Consider the following 19,085-nt stretch of genomic DNA (forward strand, 5'->3'; position numbering starts at 1 on the left):
ACACAGAAGTCCACCTGTAGCACATAGTCATCGAGTGAAAGAGAGAGATAACATATTTGTCTAATGCAAACAAGGGTGTAACCATTCACCACTCTAACATAGAGTCTAGCAAAATCCTCTATCTAAAGTCTACACCTTCTAACAAAACCATCATAATAAAATTATGTGTATGTCCAGCGTCTACCATGACAATACATTGCTTTCTATCCATTGATCCCCTAATCTTGAAACTAGATACACTTGTACATGCACCAAGGATCCACAATAATTATCTTAAATTGTACTTGTGCATGTAAATTGTAAATTGTACGTACATGCACATGTAGATTGTACGTACAATTGGGCCAATTTACACAACTATCTAATGGGAATAGGAATTAATTTGCTTTCATTGTATTAATAATACAAATGATAGATGGTTCAATTTTGCATACCTGTAAAGCAATCACCTCTTTATTCTGTGAAAAACATTTAGGGCCCATTTGATTACAATTATAGAATAGGAATTTAGAATGGAAATGGGATTGGGGAATGGGAATGGAAAATGGCAAGTTCTATCCTGTTTGGTTCACCTAAAATTTAATTGGGAATTTGTTTTAATTTTCAAAATGTGGGCATTAACTTAAAAACTAGGCAATCAATAAAATATCAAATGAATGGATCTATTGCTAAGATTTCCCAAACATAGGTTGTGTTATGCCCTCTCCCGAGCACGATATGCCCACTGCCTTACCCGAGCCTCACAAAAAAAACCAAAGTGGTTACAAAATGTTAGGATCAACCACAGACATAAATAACAATTACATGCAAATATAAGCAATATCGGAAAACAATAAATCACACAGAAGAGAACACAAAAGACAAAGATTTAATGTGGTTCACCCAATCCTTGGGCTATGTCCACCAAAAACAAGTCCAATATTATTATTGTCCAATGATTACAATCCGCAATCCTTTACAACTCAATACCTTTGCAAGAAGCTACAATCTCATCATACATTATGAAATCCTTGATCCTAAGCTATTTTATACAAGCTTTTGCTACTTACAAATTTAGGGCTAGAATAAGTCATCCAATAGAAAAATAGCAGCCAATGCCTTTTACAATAGTGAGTTATTTTTGGCTTCGGGGGTGCTGCCCTTGAAAACCCCCCTGGGGGCCTTGACCCCACCCTGTGCTGTAACAGGGAGCGCACATGGGGCACTACCCCCAAACCTCCGTAGAAATAATCTGGGGGGAAACTGCACCAAATAAACCTCCGAGTCTAAATAGGCTCCACATCGCAACAATCTCCCACTTGGAGACTGATCAGACTCCACAACAATAACCTCCCACTTGGAGACTAATCATAGCACCGCTAAACCTGCAGCTCCCTCTGGAATATCAAACCACACTAGACTTTGTTGTTTTTTTATTTTGTTCAGTCTAGAAGACCAACCGAAGCTAAAGAGGAGTTCAGCTTCTCCCGTGTGATTGCCTTTGTAAACATATCTATTGGATTATCATTTATATGTATCTTCTTTAGCTCTAACTAGCCATCATCCAAAACTGGCCAAATGAAATGGTTCTGCAACTGTATGTGTTTTGTTTTTGAATGTAGAGCAAAATTCTTGGAAGATGAATGGCACTCTAGCTATATCATCCTCTCATTCACACTCTAATTTCATCAAATTCCATTCTTCCCCTGTTCATTTCACCCTGCAATACGACCCTAAATCTCTTACGGTAACCTACCTTTCCCCATCCACTTGAAAATAGGGAGATTCAGCACGGTCATTTCCATTGTTCTAATGGCAGAACTCATGGCATTGTGCGTCACTACTGGTCCAGTGGCAACACCAAAATCATCGCCGCCATTAGAAACCCCCAATTAGCCGCTGCCATCTAAAGAACGGGCCCATAGATCAAAGTGGCTTGTCCACGAAAGAAGTATTCATATTCTCCATTCCAAGAACATGAATTTTTGGGAATAAACCTATTCTCATTTTGGGGCTAAAATTAGAATACATATTCCTATTCCCTATTCCCATTCCACGCACCAAATGAAGAATATAACCGGATATTCTAATTTTCAATGGCAATTCCGGTTGTATTCCAGCAACCAAACAGGCCCTTATGACATGCGACTTAATGAAACCCTTTTCTTGAAAAATGAACAGCAGATAAGTTATTTTTCCACCTCCAAAATGATTGTTGATGATGACTAGGTCTTAGCTGCCCAAAATGAAGGTGAAATGTTGCACAAACCCTAGGTGTTTCATTTTTCATAGTAGTGTAGCATATCCTGTTCACACAGGTACCATAGCAACAATTAAAAACTTGAGAGCTGATAATAGTGGCTGCAAATAAAATCTTCAAGTCTGCATTTGTTGGTTCTTCAATCTGCAATGTCTTTCTTCAAATATGCTTCAACAAAATGTCCCCATTTTAGTAGGTTCCTGTAGCTTGGCGAGGTCAATTCATCACTGCAACCCTCATGAGCTGACAATTAGATTTGAGGGTCTTTGTTGAGCAACTTGCTATTTATAGTAAGTCAATTCAGGCATGGTTACTATTTTTAGTAGTGCAGTTGAGGCACCTGGTGATTGGCATCTTTAGTGATTGATTGGGTCATTCAAGGGAGCTTTATATTATAAGTTATTTATTAAGTTTATCTTAATGAATGACTTTATCATTATAATGTTATAATTCAATGGTGTGTGCTTGAAGGCTTTTAAGTGAGAATTGTGAAGAAAAAGCTATTGGGTGATTTAGTGTAATTCAAAAGCCAAGTCTCATCTTTGGTTATAAAATGGTCATCATGAGAAAATCAAACCAATCCTTTGCGATTTGATTTTCTCCCATTTTTTGAATTGTTGAGGGTTTGTATGTTGGCTTCTTGTGAGGACTGATTCCTCCATCTGTTGTTGCACGTTGAGCCACTGAAATACATGGTGAATTTTGTCTAAAATTCTGAAGATCGTCTCTGAATTCTGGTTTGGCAAATCAGTGCTGAAGTATACCAATTTGGTTCATTATCTGCTGCAAGTCAACCCTGGTTTGGATGCCATTGTTTATCCTTCATTTCCGTTCCAATTTATTGTTGCTTTGCAGGTGGTTGATAGCTGCAAATTAGCATTTATGATCTGCTATTAAATATCTAACCTGGGCAGCCAGATTTAGTGAAGATGGCGTGGGTTTCTAGGAGTGGCATCTACATCTACAGAGCTGCGATTTGTGTCTGCTAAGCAACGTTTTGCATAAGGTTGCTGCAAACAAGGTTGGTGTAGAGTTTGGTGAGGTTTGGCTGCAATATACAATGGACACCAACATTAATTCAGGTTCCTTATTTAATTACTTATGCATTAAGTATTGTTTGTGATAATTGCAAATCAATAAATTTAGCCTGGAATTGTTAGTAGTTCTTTTACTGGCTATTTGTTTCAGCATTCATATATATTTGAAAATACAAAAGACTATATATTGCAAAACCCAAAAAAATGCAAACATTCAAAAAGCATATTCTTCAACATTGCTATAGTGTGAGCTAGTAAGGCTGTTACAGTGGTATCAGAGCAGTTTCCATCCAATTTGCAGGGAATTTGGATTCAACATGGTGCAGAGATACATACCCAGTATGCACTACACCCACAGAGGTCGTAATCCTCCACCTGGTGATGGAGAACCTAAGATAAAGTTTGGCAGCATAAGTGATAGGGGTCCTGGTAGTGCCTATGGTTCTAGAGATTCTGGTGGTACAAGTTATAGGGATGTTGGCTGGAATTCTTATATTGATAGGGAGGCCAGAGAGATACTGAGAGACTTTGCACATTGTCAGTACCATGCTGTTGATGTGCTTGAACAGTTGTTTGATACTTTGCAATGTATTGCACTCCCCAGAGGCTAGAGTAGAGAGAGAGGCACTAGGAGTAATTTTGTCAATTCACTTAGGTCCAGAGCTGATGACAGGTCTAGAGTTGAGGATAGGATTAGAGCTGAGATGAGGATTGACATGACTGGACATACAAGTGTTTATGATAGGTCGTAGTGGCTTACTTTCTTGAATCCTGAGGTGACATGGCTAATATCGAGATTGAGGTCCCGCCATTTGCTCATGATATTGTTACTCATCATAATGAGTGGGATACTCTTTCGCAGACTATCAAATAAAATCTAAACTTTGATAGGTTTTTGACATAGAAGCGGGAGCACACTAGAGGTAGGCCTGTACTTGAGAGACTGATGCCCAAGCAAACTGATTTGATAGAGGCAGCGAGCAAGATGACCTTGTGTAATGTCCCCATTTTAGCAGGCTGTTGCAGCTAAGCTAAGTTAGTTCATCATTGCAATCCTCATGAGATGGCAATATGTTTTGAGGGTCTCTAAGGTGGGCTTTCTTGTAGAATGGTTACTAGATAGAGAATTAAAGCATGAACTCAACTTTACCACATAAACATTTACTACCAATGATAACCATACCAATATTGGCAAGGAAAACCAGTATTCTTTTATTGATTACTAAAAAAAACAAGTACATCATTCATATTCCAATGTTCTTAAATAGAGTTTGGTTGGTTGGGGAGACCAACCGACATCCCCTTGCTACCTAAATAATCATATTATTGCTTTATTATGCCCTACATTATCCCCCCCAAAAAGAAGTCATATTCCAGATGACTTAAACACAATAACTTGAAAGGTTAGGCTTCCAAGTGGCCATTTTTGCTTGATGTTCACACACATGAATGTGTTACATCCGCCTAGTACCTAGTTGTATGACCCTCTTGCCTACCTCCCTGTGTTTGTACGATGTCCATGTGTAGTCTTCAACCTTTGTATGGCCCAATTGTACGGTCTTGGTGCCAACTTGTATGAGCCATTTGCATGGTTGCATAGTTCGTATGACTTAGGGCATCCTTATTCCCACCGTCATATCATTTACTTCCTATCATTTGATGTTGCCTCTTCTACCGATGCCTCCTTTCACCGTATGGATTTGATTGATGTGCCTTCATACGAACCCCTTGACCGTATGGGTTGGTTTTTGTCATGGTTGCTTTGTATAGACTAGCTTTGTAAGAGCTTTTCCTTTGTCCTCATGCGTACAAAATATTGCATTCGGGTTTCCCCCAATTTGTGCTGTACAAAAATAATCTTCTTGTGTACTGCAAACTCCATCCTTCCTCTGCATACATAAATCCTCCTCTTGAATCTATACGTCGTGCAATCTCTGTCTTCCTACTGGCTTCTATACGTTGTACAGATTTAGTCCTTGTGCCTTTGTACAACAAACTCCTTTGTAGGGACCCATCTTTCTCATTGGTTTGGTGCCTACAGGCTATGCTTCCTTTGTCTTTTTGTTTTCTCCTCCTGCTCCTTGATCTTTGGGTTCAACTGTATTTTCGACATCTTGATTTCTTTCCCTGTAACCTTTGAGTTTGGACATAATTGCATCTTTTAAGAGATTATTAGATAATTTTATGGCTCTGTTTGTTTCAACTGCGTCTATCCTTTTCTTGTGCTCCTTATGGCATCCCGTGTCTCCTTTTCGTGATTCTCTTGCTTGGCTCTGCAACATATTGCATTCTAGTTGAAACGCTTCTTAATCCCCCATTTGTTAGTAGAATAAGCCATTAAAGGAACTTATTTCATCTTCTAACCAATTTCCCAAGTGTAATATGCCGCCTTCATCTGGCTCAACTCCGTTGCCATCTTTGCCCTCCACTTCCGAATCAGATTCAAGTTCCTGACTTACAGGCTAGATCCTTAAGCCAATTGTGTGCTTCCAGTTGTCTACTTCGATGGAGAGGGTATTTTTCTTCTAGTTATGGTTTTCCTTTGCTATGATTAACCACCCTCTCCCTAATAATGCATCATATCCCTTCTTTTCCAGGGTAATTACCACAAAATCTAGGAAGAAATGTTGTGTGCCAATCACTAATTTTAGTCCCATTAGCATCCCTATAGGCTTGATTCCATGCCAATCTGCTCCCACTAGCTGAAATGTGGGTGGCTGAAGGGTTGGTTTCCCCCAAAGCCATCCAAGTTTCCTTAGGGAGGTGATTAACACCCCCTCCGTCCATGATAGCATTTGCCAACTTGCACCCCATTATCTCCTTCCTACCACAACCAGTGTCCTCCCCATCCCTATGGTGAATAAAGTGTTTGTGTCCTTTCCAACTTTTGCTTCCTCCTTTCCATCTTCCTTGGTGCTTCCTCCTTATGTTATTGCCACCCACAATTGAGGTAATGTTTCCAATAGATCAACAATGTTCATCGAATGCTGACTTCTAGTATTTTTTGTATGATGTTAGCTTCTGGTATAGACCTAGTGGATGGAAGTTTAGAGGTACTTACTTTTCCTTTCTTTGCCATGTTATCTTGGATATCCCTCCTAGCTTCTTCAAATCTCTCTTTCTCCGTGCTTGCATCATGATATGAGTTTCCTTGCTTGCGTTCTTGTGATGACTAGTACTTCGCTATCTGGTTCTTCAATCTCAAGCATATTCACTCCTTTTTGTCTAGGGCAGTTGGCATCCTTGGGGTTACCCAATCTGCACTATTTACAGAACATTCCTCTATTTTGTCCTCCATTCTGGTTGTCCCAAGCAAATTGTCCCCATTCATTCTATCTTTTGCATTGTATCATGGGGTGTCCCCTCAAGTCACACTGGATTCAACTCCTGGGTGTGTTGGACGTGTCATTGTTACTATTGTTATTGCTTCCCCCTACTATTCTGGTACTCCCAAGTAATGCTTCCATGTTTGTATTTCATGGAGCAGTATAAGGTGGTGTGGATTTTTCCCCTAGTGTAAAAAATACTTGATCATTTTGTGTCTTAAGATTATAGGGGTAGTCTTTAATCGAATGCCCCAATACCTAACATATGTTGTGGAATGCCTTCCTGACGTATGCGTTATTTGTGTATGCTTCATTTTCATAGTCCGTGCACCATAAGTCTTTTCCTTCTCTTTTCTCCTCCTTGCTCCTTGTCATTTGTTAAATCATCCTCATCATGTCTTTTCTCAATACTAGGATCATTTTAGACTCGTCTCCATTTTCTTCCGAACTTTCGCACCCACTTCCATGCCTCCTCACTTTAGATGTTTTATTTTCTCTTTCTATATCCATCGCTTGAGTGCAGGCTTCAACAAATGATGATCGTGGTACTATTTTCGTATTTCTTCGTAGGAATGGTGTTAACCTTGTTCTCCTTTATTTTGTCACCACAAGGTATTGATAATAGTATGAAACTTTGTCAACTTAGTTTCACATTTCTTTGAGATAATTCATAATTTTAGTGGCCAACATTGATCAACAAATCAATCCGAAATTGCATAATGAATCCTTTTGCTGAAGGCTTTCATCAAGTCCTTTCCCTTTTTCATTGTATTAAGCCTATTCTTGATTTTTGAAGCCTTCAACATCCTTATTTGCGTTTTCGAGTGTGTTTAGTTGCTTTTAGTCTTTTTGTTTCATCCAATCTCTTTCTTTTGATTTTTCCTTCAATTCGGTATATCTAGGGCTTTATCGAACTTGGAAGTGAAAAGATATGACCATTTAAGTGCCCAAAAAGTGGAATCTTTAGGCACAATCGCATATTTAAAATATGAATGCTATATTTCATAGTTGAGATTCGCTTTTTGAAAAATATAACATAAATTGACTTTATGCTATGTTCTTAAGTTAATTTGTCACTTAAATTTATCACTTAAGTGACTATAGTGCACTTTATGTTATGTTTTCATGTTAAGTTGCTTTTTAATTGACTTTATCACTAAATAGTTCTAATTTATTTTTGAGTTTTACTATATGTTTTATTTTAAAACATCTAAGTATTACTTGTTGAATAAAATTTGCACATGCTATATAAACTATATAGTGTAAATATTATTTTTGACCCCTTTAAGTGATATTAACTCAAGAATCAATTAGACATTGGCTTAACTGGTCACTTAAGTTGTGCAGACTCAATAACATGTCTTTCTACATGTTTGCATGCAAATGCATATGGAGAGACCGATTTTGGCCAAGAAATGCATATTTTAAATATGTAATAGACTTCTAAGATTTCATTTACATGAAAACTTCCCTCTACATGCAAACAACTTTACATTTAATAGCTCTTGGAGACTCTGATTTGCACTAGGAAAGCAATTTGTGGACTTAGGAAAATAAAAAAGTGAGTTCTTTAACACATGCAATCACCTTCCTAGAGTCCGTTTTGCATGCAAATGGCTTTTCCAAGCCAACATGTAATATGCAATGCCTCCTCTTGAGTGTGATTTGCACTTAGAAGGAAAAAATAACATATGCAATAGCACCCACACAGAGAATTTGCATTGGGGGGATTTGTTTGACTTCAACTTGTAAATGTAAGGTGTTGGTTCCCAAAACCGCAGATTGGAAATCCAAGAGCTTGTCACTTCTCCAATAGGACTTCTCAATCAGTTTTGGCCAACGAACAGGAATACTTCTTGATTCCCCTACACTTCAGGCTCCGCTACACCTAGGAAGGTAGACCTTTTCCTCGAACCTGATTACTTGGTTCAGAGCTTTTCTAAAGCGAATTTAAACTTTGACAGTTCTTTGGCTGGCAAAGTCCTTGAACTTCGTCAAAATGAAACTGGATGCTGGATAATAGTTGAATGTTTTGTATAAGGTTTTAAAAATGGATTTGATGCTTGTAGAAGGAATATATAAATTTTCTGACTTCAATAATAGAAAGACTAGTGCCTCTGCTCATTTGGAAAATAGAGTCAACTTTAGTGAACTTTCACATACAACTTTATAATTTTTTACGTACTTTAACTGCCAACAATTTAATAATCAAGATGTGACAGACCAAATATTATGCAATCTTAAATTAGTCCAGATTGAACTTTAACTCCTCTGGGAGGGAGACAAACTGGACACTGATCTGGAAATGATTTAATATTTCACAATATCTGCGATGATCAAATTTAAAATGTTAAATGACCATGTTCACTTATCTAACATTTAAATTGTATATAGAATTCAAAAAATAATTACAAAGGACGATTCACCTTAGTTTAAATCTCCACGCCTTTAAAAAATAAATAAAACACATTTTATTACATTATTAAAATAAAATAATGGAATTTATATTACAAAATCATAATATACTTCTTGTCCCTCCATACAAGTAATATAAAAATAGTTCTTGTGAATCTGAATGTTCTTTCGAATATGTCTTCCAATATTACAATGTCTTGTTATCAAATGGATATTTTACATATTTATATCTCATAAACATGAAATAAGGTGTCCTTTCGTTTATGAAAGGATATGACTTCTCTATTAAACATTACATCTTATAATTTAATAAAACTTAAGTAATTGTATCTAATACTTAACTTTGAACTTTTATTTTGATATTATTAAATATCCGATTCACTTTGGATGCATGCTCATGTCTAAACTTTGCCACTGTGACTGCTTGGATTTTTCGCTCGTTCCTGAATGTGAAGACAAGTTGTTTGTCAACTATGTCTCCATGACCGTTACCACTTCACCAATGATAATACTTTTTCCCAGGTGCGAATCTTGAAATAGAAACTGCAGACTCGAATCCTCTGAGTGCTATGCCCATCCCTTTAACTGTATCATTTTACATGTCTTTCCCCCACCACTGACTCGTCTCTAGTATCGTTCCTTCTATTTTTGTTTTTATCAGTTATTCCAACCTTGATAGATGAAGAAATGTAGTTGCCATTCACCATTGTATGCTCCCGCAATACAGACCTGCGCACAAATGGGTGTTCCAGTTGGGTTTTTTATTTGGTAGTTCAATGTTCAACAACCATTCTCCACGACACAGAACCTCAGAAACATCCAGAGAGCGTTTTACTTTTTTGTATCTGAGCTTTTTTCACAACAACAGATTTATATGTTTATTCTTGTGTGTTTTGCATCTCATTCTTGAGATTTATTTCTTTTCCTAATACATGGCTATCATATATGATGTATTCCTCTGCCACTGTTTGATTGCTGAGATAGTCTTTGCATACACATGGTTATGAATATCTCAGTGTCATCTTCAGATCCTTATGCACTCCTCTTTTTACGGTTCCAAATTGTAAGAGACACTATCCAATGCATAGATGGTAATTTGAGATGAGAGTATATTGAAAATCTAAGACAAATTCGTATGCCACAACCTTTACTGAAGTTGTCATTTTCCAAAAAAAAAAGGCCGGCAATAAGATGTTGCATATAAATATAAATTTCTGAGCTATCTGTCAACAATTGTTGCCTTGCAAATTTATTATGAAGCACAAATTGTGTAATAGTAATCGAACCATGTGTGATCGATTGGATAGGATTTAGTTTATAAATTTTGTTCCTGTGCTTCCTGCAGATACCATCTATATGATATGTCTTCATAGACCACGGTTAATAATAGCAAGGCTTTGAGTGCCATTCACTGGATAAAACTGATTAGTACTTGCAAATTCTTTTCACGGGGATATTGTTATAAACAATACTCTGGAGGGAGCATTGGGTCTGTTTATGTGTTTTTTAATTTTGATGCAGTCCCTCTTTCTGCAATAAAATCTCCAGTACCATTGTAAGGGCTCGTTGCTTCTATTCTGCAGGTCTTCTCATGATTCTGAGTTTCAATGATTCCTGTGGATGCTGTATTTTGCACATTTTTCCTTGCATTGTGATATTCATCCGAATTTATGGGAAATGAATAAGCGTGACAAAGTATTCCCATCCATAAGGACCGATAGATATATTATCAACATTAATATCCTTAAGCATTCTCTGTGCATCACAAAATGTACTGAATGTTTTAGTTATAGATATCAACTCTGAATTATTGTCTCTTGTTGTGATGGCCTTACTAAGATAAATATATTTTATCCATTCTCTTCAACCTTCGAATTGCACTTGTTCACACTTTGCTATGATGAGCTGTAAAATTATTAAGAGCCTTCTGGGTTGAAGCCTAATATCTGAAAACATATCTTTCAATGTATTCTTCTTCCATCTTTAGTAGAACATCCCTCTTTATGACATGCTTGTTCTTAGGACATTAATGATGCTTATAGTTTTCTTTGCGTTCGTGACAATCCTTTGACATTAATTTCAAACACTATTTCATAAATGGAGACTCTAAATGTTGCGAAAGCTTGAGGCTCCAACACAAGGGAAAATAACTTATGCACATGCATGTTGAGAGTCTGACTATGCATTTCCAGCCAAAATGTTGGCTTTCCAAGGCAAAATAAAACATGCAAATACAAGTTTAGAGTCCGGCCATGCATAGAAACTCATGCAAATGCCTTTGAAAAACATGCGTTTGGGCATTTCCTTCCAAAAATGCCTCAAGCACATGCATTCCAAGGGCATGTTTTTGCCAAAAGCACCCAGAAATTCACATTTGGAAGCCACGTTTTTGCATTTCCAGCCACGCTTGAGTATTTGGAAGAAATGTTTTTGCAAGGAAATGCATTCTAATGCATAAGAAAGGCATGTGTTTGCCAAAAAATGCCCAAGAATCTACACTTCCAGCCCATGCATTTGCATATGGAGAAGGCGTTTATGCATTTTGATGCATATTTTGGCATTTGATATTCACGTGTTTTGCTAAGGGCATAAAAAACGACCCAGATTTTAGCATTTAGAGGGCACATATTTACCCAAAAATGTCCCAATAGGTGCATTACATAAAAAACGTTTTGGCATTACATGGTTTTGTGACATGCATTTCACCATTACATGCAAAAACGTCCAAGTATTTGAGCATGAAGATTTGCATTTGCAACTTTGAAATAGTCAAAAGCTATTGAGTTGTTTGCATGCAAAACCACTTGGAGAGTTCGATTTTGGATAAGATTCTTTCATTTAAACTTCTCTTTCCTCCACATTTGGCTCTTTGAGCTCCAATTAAGTAGAAGATTTCAACTTTTCTTTCATTTCTTGCTTACTTTGCTATTATGTGGCATTATTTGGCTCATCCTTGTCCATTTGTTCTAAGGAATGCCATATCTTTTGCATTTTTTCTTTAGATAAGATGAAATCTTCTCATTTCAAATGCCTGAAAATCCTCCAAACTCGAAAAACAAAATTACATGTAGAAGAACATCTTGAAGTTTGTCATATCCAAGTCAATAGCGAGAGTTATGTTTTTGTTTTGTGCTGAGTTTTTTTGTTTTCTTGTTTTGGTTTCTTTTTTGGAAGAAAGATGACAAATTCCTACCCAAGAATGCAAGTGCATCCACATGCTTTCACCTTTCATCCATTTTCCAACACATGCAATTACATCCTCTGGACCCAATTACATGTGTACCTCAAATAATTACGACATGTAATTACCTCTGGAGAACTCGATTTTGGTAAAAGGTCACTCTTTTAAATACCAAAGTCATCATTTACACACTTTCCTATGCACTTAGCTTGCATTCTTGGTGATATAAGCAAAAACCTGTCATTATCCACATGCAATCCATTCTTCTACATTCCATTTTGGCCCTTTTGTCCAAATGCATGTGCTTTCCGGATCATTTCCGGCCATCACATGTGTTCCATGAATGTCTAATCAATACTTTGCACACCTTGTTCTTCATAAATCTGCCTTTTCCAATCAAAGACTAACATTTTCATGGATCTAATCCCATCAGATGGAGTATTTACTTTGGAATTTCCATGTTGCAGCACAAGACATGTCTGTGCCAACAAAATCCAAAGGGAAGATGAAGTATCAATATGTTAAGAAGTTGGCTCATGCGACTGCATCACTTGTCTCATCTCCTCTGGATCAAGTATCAGATATAGAGATTGGGCATGTAGACATGACTAATTTCTTGCAAAGGATCGAAGCCCCTACTAACAGGAAGATGAAACATATCAAAAGAAGCAATATTCATCTAGTGTCTACTTTTCCCATGGCTACCCTGGAACCTAAGTTTATCTTGGGATTTGCTCGACCTTTCAGCCCTAAGACAAAAACAATCAAGAATGTGGATGACAAGGTAATCATTAGCCTAGATCCATACATCATTGAGAAAATCTTCAAAGTTCCTCAGAATTGAGAATGTGTAGATTTGACTAAAGAGATGTCTTTACAACAATGGAATCAGACCAAATTGGATTATCTAAGGCACATAAATACATAGTGGTTGAATAATAAGAGAACTAATTTCTCTAGGTGGCCTAAAAGAATATAGATTTGACTTCAAACTAGAAGTTAAGGATTTGATAACTCTTCTCAACAGAGTTTGTGGCCTCAAGGAATCTTGTGATTTTGAACCATGGATGTATAAGTTATTTTTCATATCTCTGATAACAAGGAACCCATCAGGATAACTTTAAGAAACCCTCATTTGGAAAAAAATATAAAATCCTAATGAATCCAACATTATTTTAGGGGAAAAAATTAATTTCTATTGGACAATCTTCAATTGTTTTTCCACAACCTCGGAATGTGGAATCATTGAAGAATTCTCACTCTCCAATTCTGCAATAAATATGTTTCTGTAGAAACACTTGGTTTCCCTATACAAACCCCAAGACAATCAAAAGCAAAGTCAAATAATCATGTGAAAGAGTTTGCTTTTCTTCCTTGGAAGCTTCTATATTTCCTTTAACTTGGCATGATTCTCAAGGCTTCATTAATAAGCATTCTAATGACTTTAATATTTGCATTGTTGTTGATCATGGGTTATATCCTAAGTCACAAGGTTCGAGTTCAAGTTCGAGTTCGACGACTTTGAAATTCAGATGAAGTTTGACAAGTGAAAAATATTGAAAAAAAATCGACATTAAATTCGCCTTAATGTAATTTTCAAAAAAATATAAGTGTATGCTATTTTTATTATTATATATTTTTAATAATTGATAAAATAATATAATATTTACATGTTTAGTTATAAATATATACTATTTATGATTATATAATATAAAATAATATTAACATGTTTTACATTTTAATATTTAACAAATAATATAAATTTGTTCACAATTGTTAACAAATAATATAAAATTAATAACAATAACAAAACATACAATAATATAAAATTATAACTATTAACTAAATCTAAAATTAAATAATCTCAAAATAATAAAATATTAAACATACTATAATTAAAATCTAAAACTATTAACCAAAACCTAAAATTAAATAATCTCTTAACATTATTAAAAAGTTAAATACAATTTAATCATTCCTGAACCACCGATGGAGAGGAATGAAAGCCAAGTTCATTTCAGATGCCATTCGTTGCAAACTTGCAAGGCATTCAAGAGATGTTGAAGGCGAACGAGAAGCAGAGAAGTTAATGCCTTAAAAGTAGATGGGAAAGTAGAGAGTTTGGACGACTTGTAATCCACGACCTGCACTCATGGTTATAGTCTACAAACGCAATGACCTGCACTCATGGTTACAGTCTACACACAAATTTGAGACAAATTTTCATGAATTTTTCATTTAATTTTTAGGTTCGCCGAATTTCGAACCTGGAGCTGAAAATTCGACGAACCTTGTGACACAGGGTATATCATTAAATAGGCATCCCTTTTAATTAAATAATGGTCCCAATACTTAATAAGATTTTATAAAGTTGAAAAATAACTTTATCATATAATCATTAACAATTAATATCATTAAATGCCATTTTAATTTAATATCTCATTGCATACTCATTATTTCACTACACCATCGAGAACTGGGATGAACGCTGCAAATCTCCATGCATCAATGCTCCGCTAAAAATATTAACTCTTCAAATATAACATACTATAAGTAGCAAGGCCCTTCTTATTAAAGGAGGCAAGTCAGAAGTGATCATATCATTTTTAAGCTTCATATAGGTACCAAAATCCTTGAGGATCCTTCTACCTAGGATGAATTTGCCTATCCTTCCTAGCAGCCTAGCTATAGCCTGAGAAACTAGCAAATACTTTCTGCTCCTCGTAGCCTTATTTCATCTCATTCATAGAAATGATTTTCCTAGGCGTTTAGATGACTCATGCAGGATTAATTGTATACGCAGTCACGTGTAGAGGGTGCTCAACTACTCCCCTCTCCAAGCAATAGAGGAAAAATGGTCATGATAGAACACCAAGGTAGGGTCTATCTCATGAATTGTGACCTCCATCTCGACAGCGTGCTATCATTTCTCAGAAAACTCTATGGTTAGGAGTGCTTAAGTCCACATAACTATTGAGCATAAATAAAGGTATACAAAGGATAAAACACATCTCACATCTAGTAGTTTTCAGATCTATACATAAAATTATATTATTCTGTTATCTCCTTCATTCAATTATACAAATTGCACATGCACGCACACATGAATTGTTGTATAACTTCTATAACAACTTTACCAACCTCTTACTCTAAATCTTGATGGGTTGTTCAACTACCTTAAATATTTCCCTCCTAATTTTCTCTCCTAAATATCTGCATGAATTGTGTTAACTACTTGCATTACTATGATCCCTCAATTTTATAAAATACTAAGTTTTTCTCAAGTACAATTCTAATCAACTCTTCTCTCACCCAGAATAGCTATGTGAGTTATTCAGTCTAACTTAACACACACTATTATTTTAAATCATGTGAACACTAACATGAATTCCTAACACTATCTTCTCAGAATGAACATCTTACCCCACATCCTTCACTTACCTTTTTTTGTCCAGGACTCTCTCAAATCAGTTCACTTCTTCTGTCCTAATAACAAGCTGTAAGGACTCCTAACTATGCGTCCTTTCCATTTCAATGAAATGAGGTTTTTTATTTCTCATTTTATCTGATGAATTCCTTCCTCAAAAAGATTGTAAACAAATGAGTTGTGGTTGTACATTGAGCTCTTGTTGCCACTTGGTTGATGCAACCGATTTTGTCAATCATCCATTAGTGAATTTCTCATTCCCTGAAAACAAGGGGATCAGATGATGTGCCTTATGTTCACTAAAGTAAATTTGTTGCTTTCTTTTTCTCTAAGATGCATCTCTATCTGCATGCACAATAGTGACAGCCATGTCCTGTATAGCATCCTGCAAAATCTAAAATTTAAAATCAATAGCTGCAAGGAAATAAGGTTATGCCTAAGATGGGATGATTAGCGAGGAGTGGGCAGTACTTAATGGTTGTCAGCCCACCTGTGACAATAGAGCAACCTAATTTCACCCTACTCACCTTCATATCTTCCATCAACAAATTAACTTTTGATGCTTTTTTTTCAAAAATAAGGTTCTGAATTTTATTTCTTTAGTAGTCACATAAGATGGACTTACTTTGCTTGCATTTCCTAAGAAAAATACTTGTAAAAAGAAGACCAAGCAACATGAAATGGGATACGATAGGAAAAGTAGAGCTTGCAAATAACATCATCTATGTTGTCACATGGTGCGTTAAACAATTATTTAGCTAGTTTGATATCTTGGCCCTCATTTTTTCTGTGTATGAAACCTTTTTCGAATGCACTCAACAAGATGGAAGCCAGAGATTGAAACAAGCATCCAGATCCCTATAATCATGCCCGGAAGAAATCCTAGACAAGGTGGTGTAGCTTGTAGATGCAACAGGAATAGAATTGGGTTGACCATACAACATTTTGTATTTCAGCACTCAGCACTGTACTTAAGTTTAGCTTTATTACAAACACCAATCCCATGACCTGACAGGCCCAAACAATGTGCACTGAGTCTTGTAATGATACTTGCTTAATCGAACCTGCTAAAATAGAATTCTGATAGAAGTAGTTGGTTTGCATTAAGTTCAGTAATGCTACCCTACCAGTCAATCCCATCACATAAATTTTTTGAGTTGCAGCTTTCCCATAAACTATTTATTCATTGTAATTTGTCAAGTATCTTTTCTAAGCAATGCCTTGCAGCAGTTAGGAAAATTTAGGGGAAAATAATAGCATTCAGCGTGTTGGATTTTGCTTCCCCAACAAAACCCTATGGACTTGTTCACTTGTTCTTTTTGCATTGGGCACTCACCATTTGGAAATGAGGGACACTTCATTTCACTTTTTGCATTGTTTGGTTTATGAAGTGTGAGTTATGCATGCAGATTTAACTTATGAAGTTTGAGTTATGCATGCAATAAAACAAAAGATTCCAGACAGAACTAAAATTTCAACATACCTGTTCAGTTTTCCTAGACTGATATAAGGTTCACAATAGACTTTTTAAAATATAACATCAAGACATTTTCTTCAGCAAAATCAATCTACATTTCTTTTTGCCAATCTTTTCAAGCACAATACAAGCCTACACAGAGGTTTTTATAGGCGCTTTGATAATCAGTTGCCTAAATTGCTAGAGATCTGTTACCTCTAATGAAGCTTTGAAGTTCCTTTGCTCAGTTTCTTATCAGTCATATCTACTCACCACATTTATTTTTCTTATTTCTTGTGCAATATGATAGGCTATTCCAAAGGGTGAAATTCCTTCTACACCCTTTTGCATATTGATTGTATTTTAGCTTAACATGATCATAATTCTATGTGGCTTGGTTTCTACAGAAGTTGGGAAAGATGCAAGCTACATTTCAAGCTGAACAAAGTAAATGCAATGCATTGAAAGCAAATTATGGAGTATTATTGGCTGAACAAAGGCATTATTCTACACTAGTTAAATCTTTCCAGGTAAGATTTCTTAGCTTCCAGTTCTTGTTAATTAACATTGAGATATCTGTGTGGAGTTTCTTATTTGTTGTGTTGACAGGATGAATGTGCCAGAAATGAAAAACTATGTAAGGATTTGAATGGCTTGAACGCTCCATTCCCCTAGGACTTGCTAAATTTGTTTCTCATGGGATCATGAAAACTGGAGCAAAAGGCATTTGCACACCTGATCTGAGTCAGAAGTAAAAAGTATATAATCATTTTCTTCCTTGAATATATATTTGTTCCAATCAGATATTTAAAAGTCTGATTTTTTGTCTATTATTTCCTATATATTAAAATTTAATATTATATATTTTACAACTTCAGTGAGAAGTCTCATCTAAAAGAGGCATTTCTCCACCAATAATTTAAAAGCCTTATTACTGTAATTTCTAAACAGCTCATATAAAACTTTTGTTGACACCAGATGTCAGAAATGCAGAGGTACACAATGAAATCATGAAAAAACTTATCTGAGTGCATTAGGACAATATTTGTTCAGAATCTTCTGCAGCTGCTTTATTACACAGTTAAGTCATTTGCCTGATGAGAATGTAACCATATCCTACTAGAATTGAGAATGATCAACGCAGACAGCTTACATGACAACCACAAAATCCTTCAGGGGCACATAACTTTGGAAATATAAAGAGGAACAAATATCAGAGACTTAATTACTTTTGGCTATTGATTAATCATGATTGCACTTCTACATGACAATTATGTTAATCACACCATATCAAAACGTGCAGTTAAAAATTGTGTAAAGCAGATGAGTAATGGATACTATTATGACCAGAAGGTGTTGGTACTGAAAGTGCCCCCTCTAATACTAATTTTAAAGATTTGAGTATTTGTAGTCAAATCATAGATATGTTAAAAACTTCAGGTATATCCTGGAACTAAGATTTTATTTGGCTGTAATCATACAACAATATAACCAGAGGCAATTTAAGAGATCTGATAGATTGTTTGCATAATTTTGTCATAAAAGTAAATTGTAGCTGCTCATTCATAATCATTCAGGAAATGTCTGTCCATGCAGTTTCGGACATTATATATTTGGCCTCTTAGAATAGGCATTTTGCATTAGCAGGCAAACATTGCTTTTCAAAATGAGATAGGGCAATTGACCACTTTGACCTTTTCTCACCTGTGCTGGTATGTGCTTAGTATCTCATGTTCATCCTTACAAAATACAAATGTGAGACCAAGTGCAACATATAAGCACTTTAAAGAAAAAACTCAAATCACTATATGGACAAAAACTGACTACCAAGGGGCATGTTCCCAGGGAAAAACTAGGCATTCTGGAAACAAAAGCACCTCAGGTACAGGGGACAGGTAGGGGACGTCCTCTTGCTGTCCCGAAAACCACCTCAATTTTGGAAATGGTATTGGAAATGTTGGGATGTGACAGAGAGGGAAAAGGGATGGCCAGATGTGCTTGCCA

At 36.0% G+C, this 19,085-nt stretch overlaps 1 protein-coding gene across 2 annotated transcripts in view; it reads left to right on the forward strand.

The window, feature by feature from the left end:
- LOC149538660 (paramyosin-like protein) overlaps window positions 1-18,612 on the forward strand; it is a 263,507-nt gene extending 244,895 nt beyond the window's left edge. Inside the window, exons 16-18 of one of the 2 annotated variants that reach the window (XR_016356086.1) lie at window positions 17,489-17,611; window positions 17,691-17,839; window positions 18,060-18,612. Coding sequence is in view for 1 of the 2 variants with exons in the window: in XM_089799989.1 (XP_089656115.1) it covers window positions 17,489-17,611; window positions 17,691-17,756 (189 nt within the window). In the remaining variant the exon portion in view is untranslated. Of the gene's footprint in view, window positions 1-17,488; window positions 17,612-17,690 lie in introns of both variants that reach the window. The other variant, XM_089799989.1, reaches the window with a different exon arrangement.
- The last annotated feature ends 473 nt before the right edge of the window (window positions 18,613-19,085 follow it).

This window comes from Cupressus sempervirens, chromosome 9, assembly GCF_028749045.1.
Source record: "Cupressus sempervirens isolate cs-2001-9-10 chromosome 9, ASM2874904v1, whole genome shotgun sequence".
Lineage (NCBI taxonomy): Eukaryota > Viridiplantae > Streptophyta > Pinopsida > Cupressales > Cupressaceae > Cupressus > Cupressus sempervirens.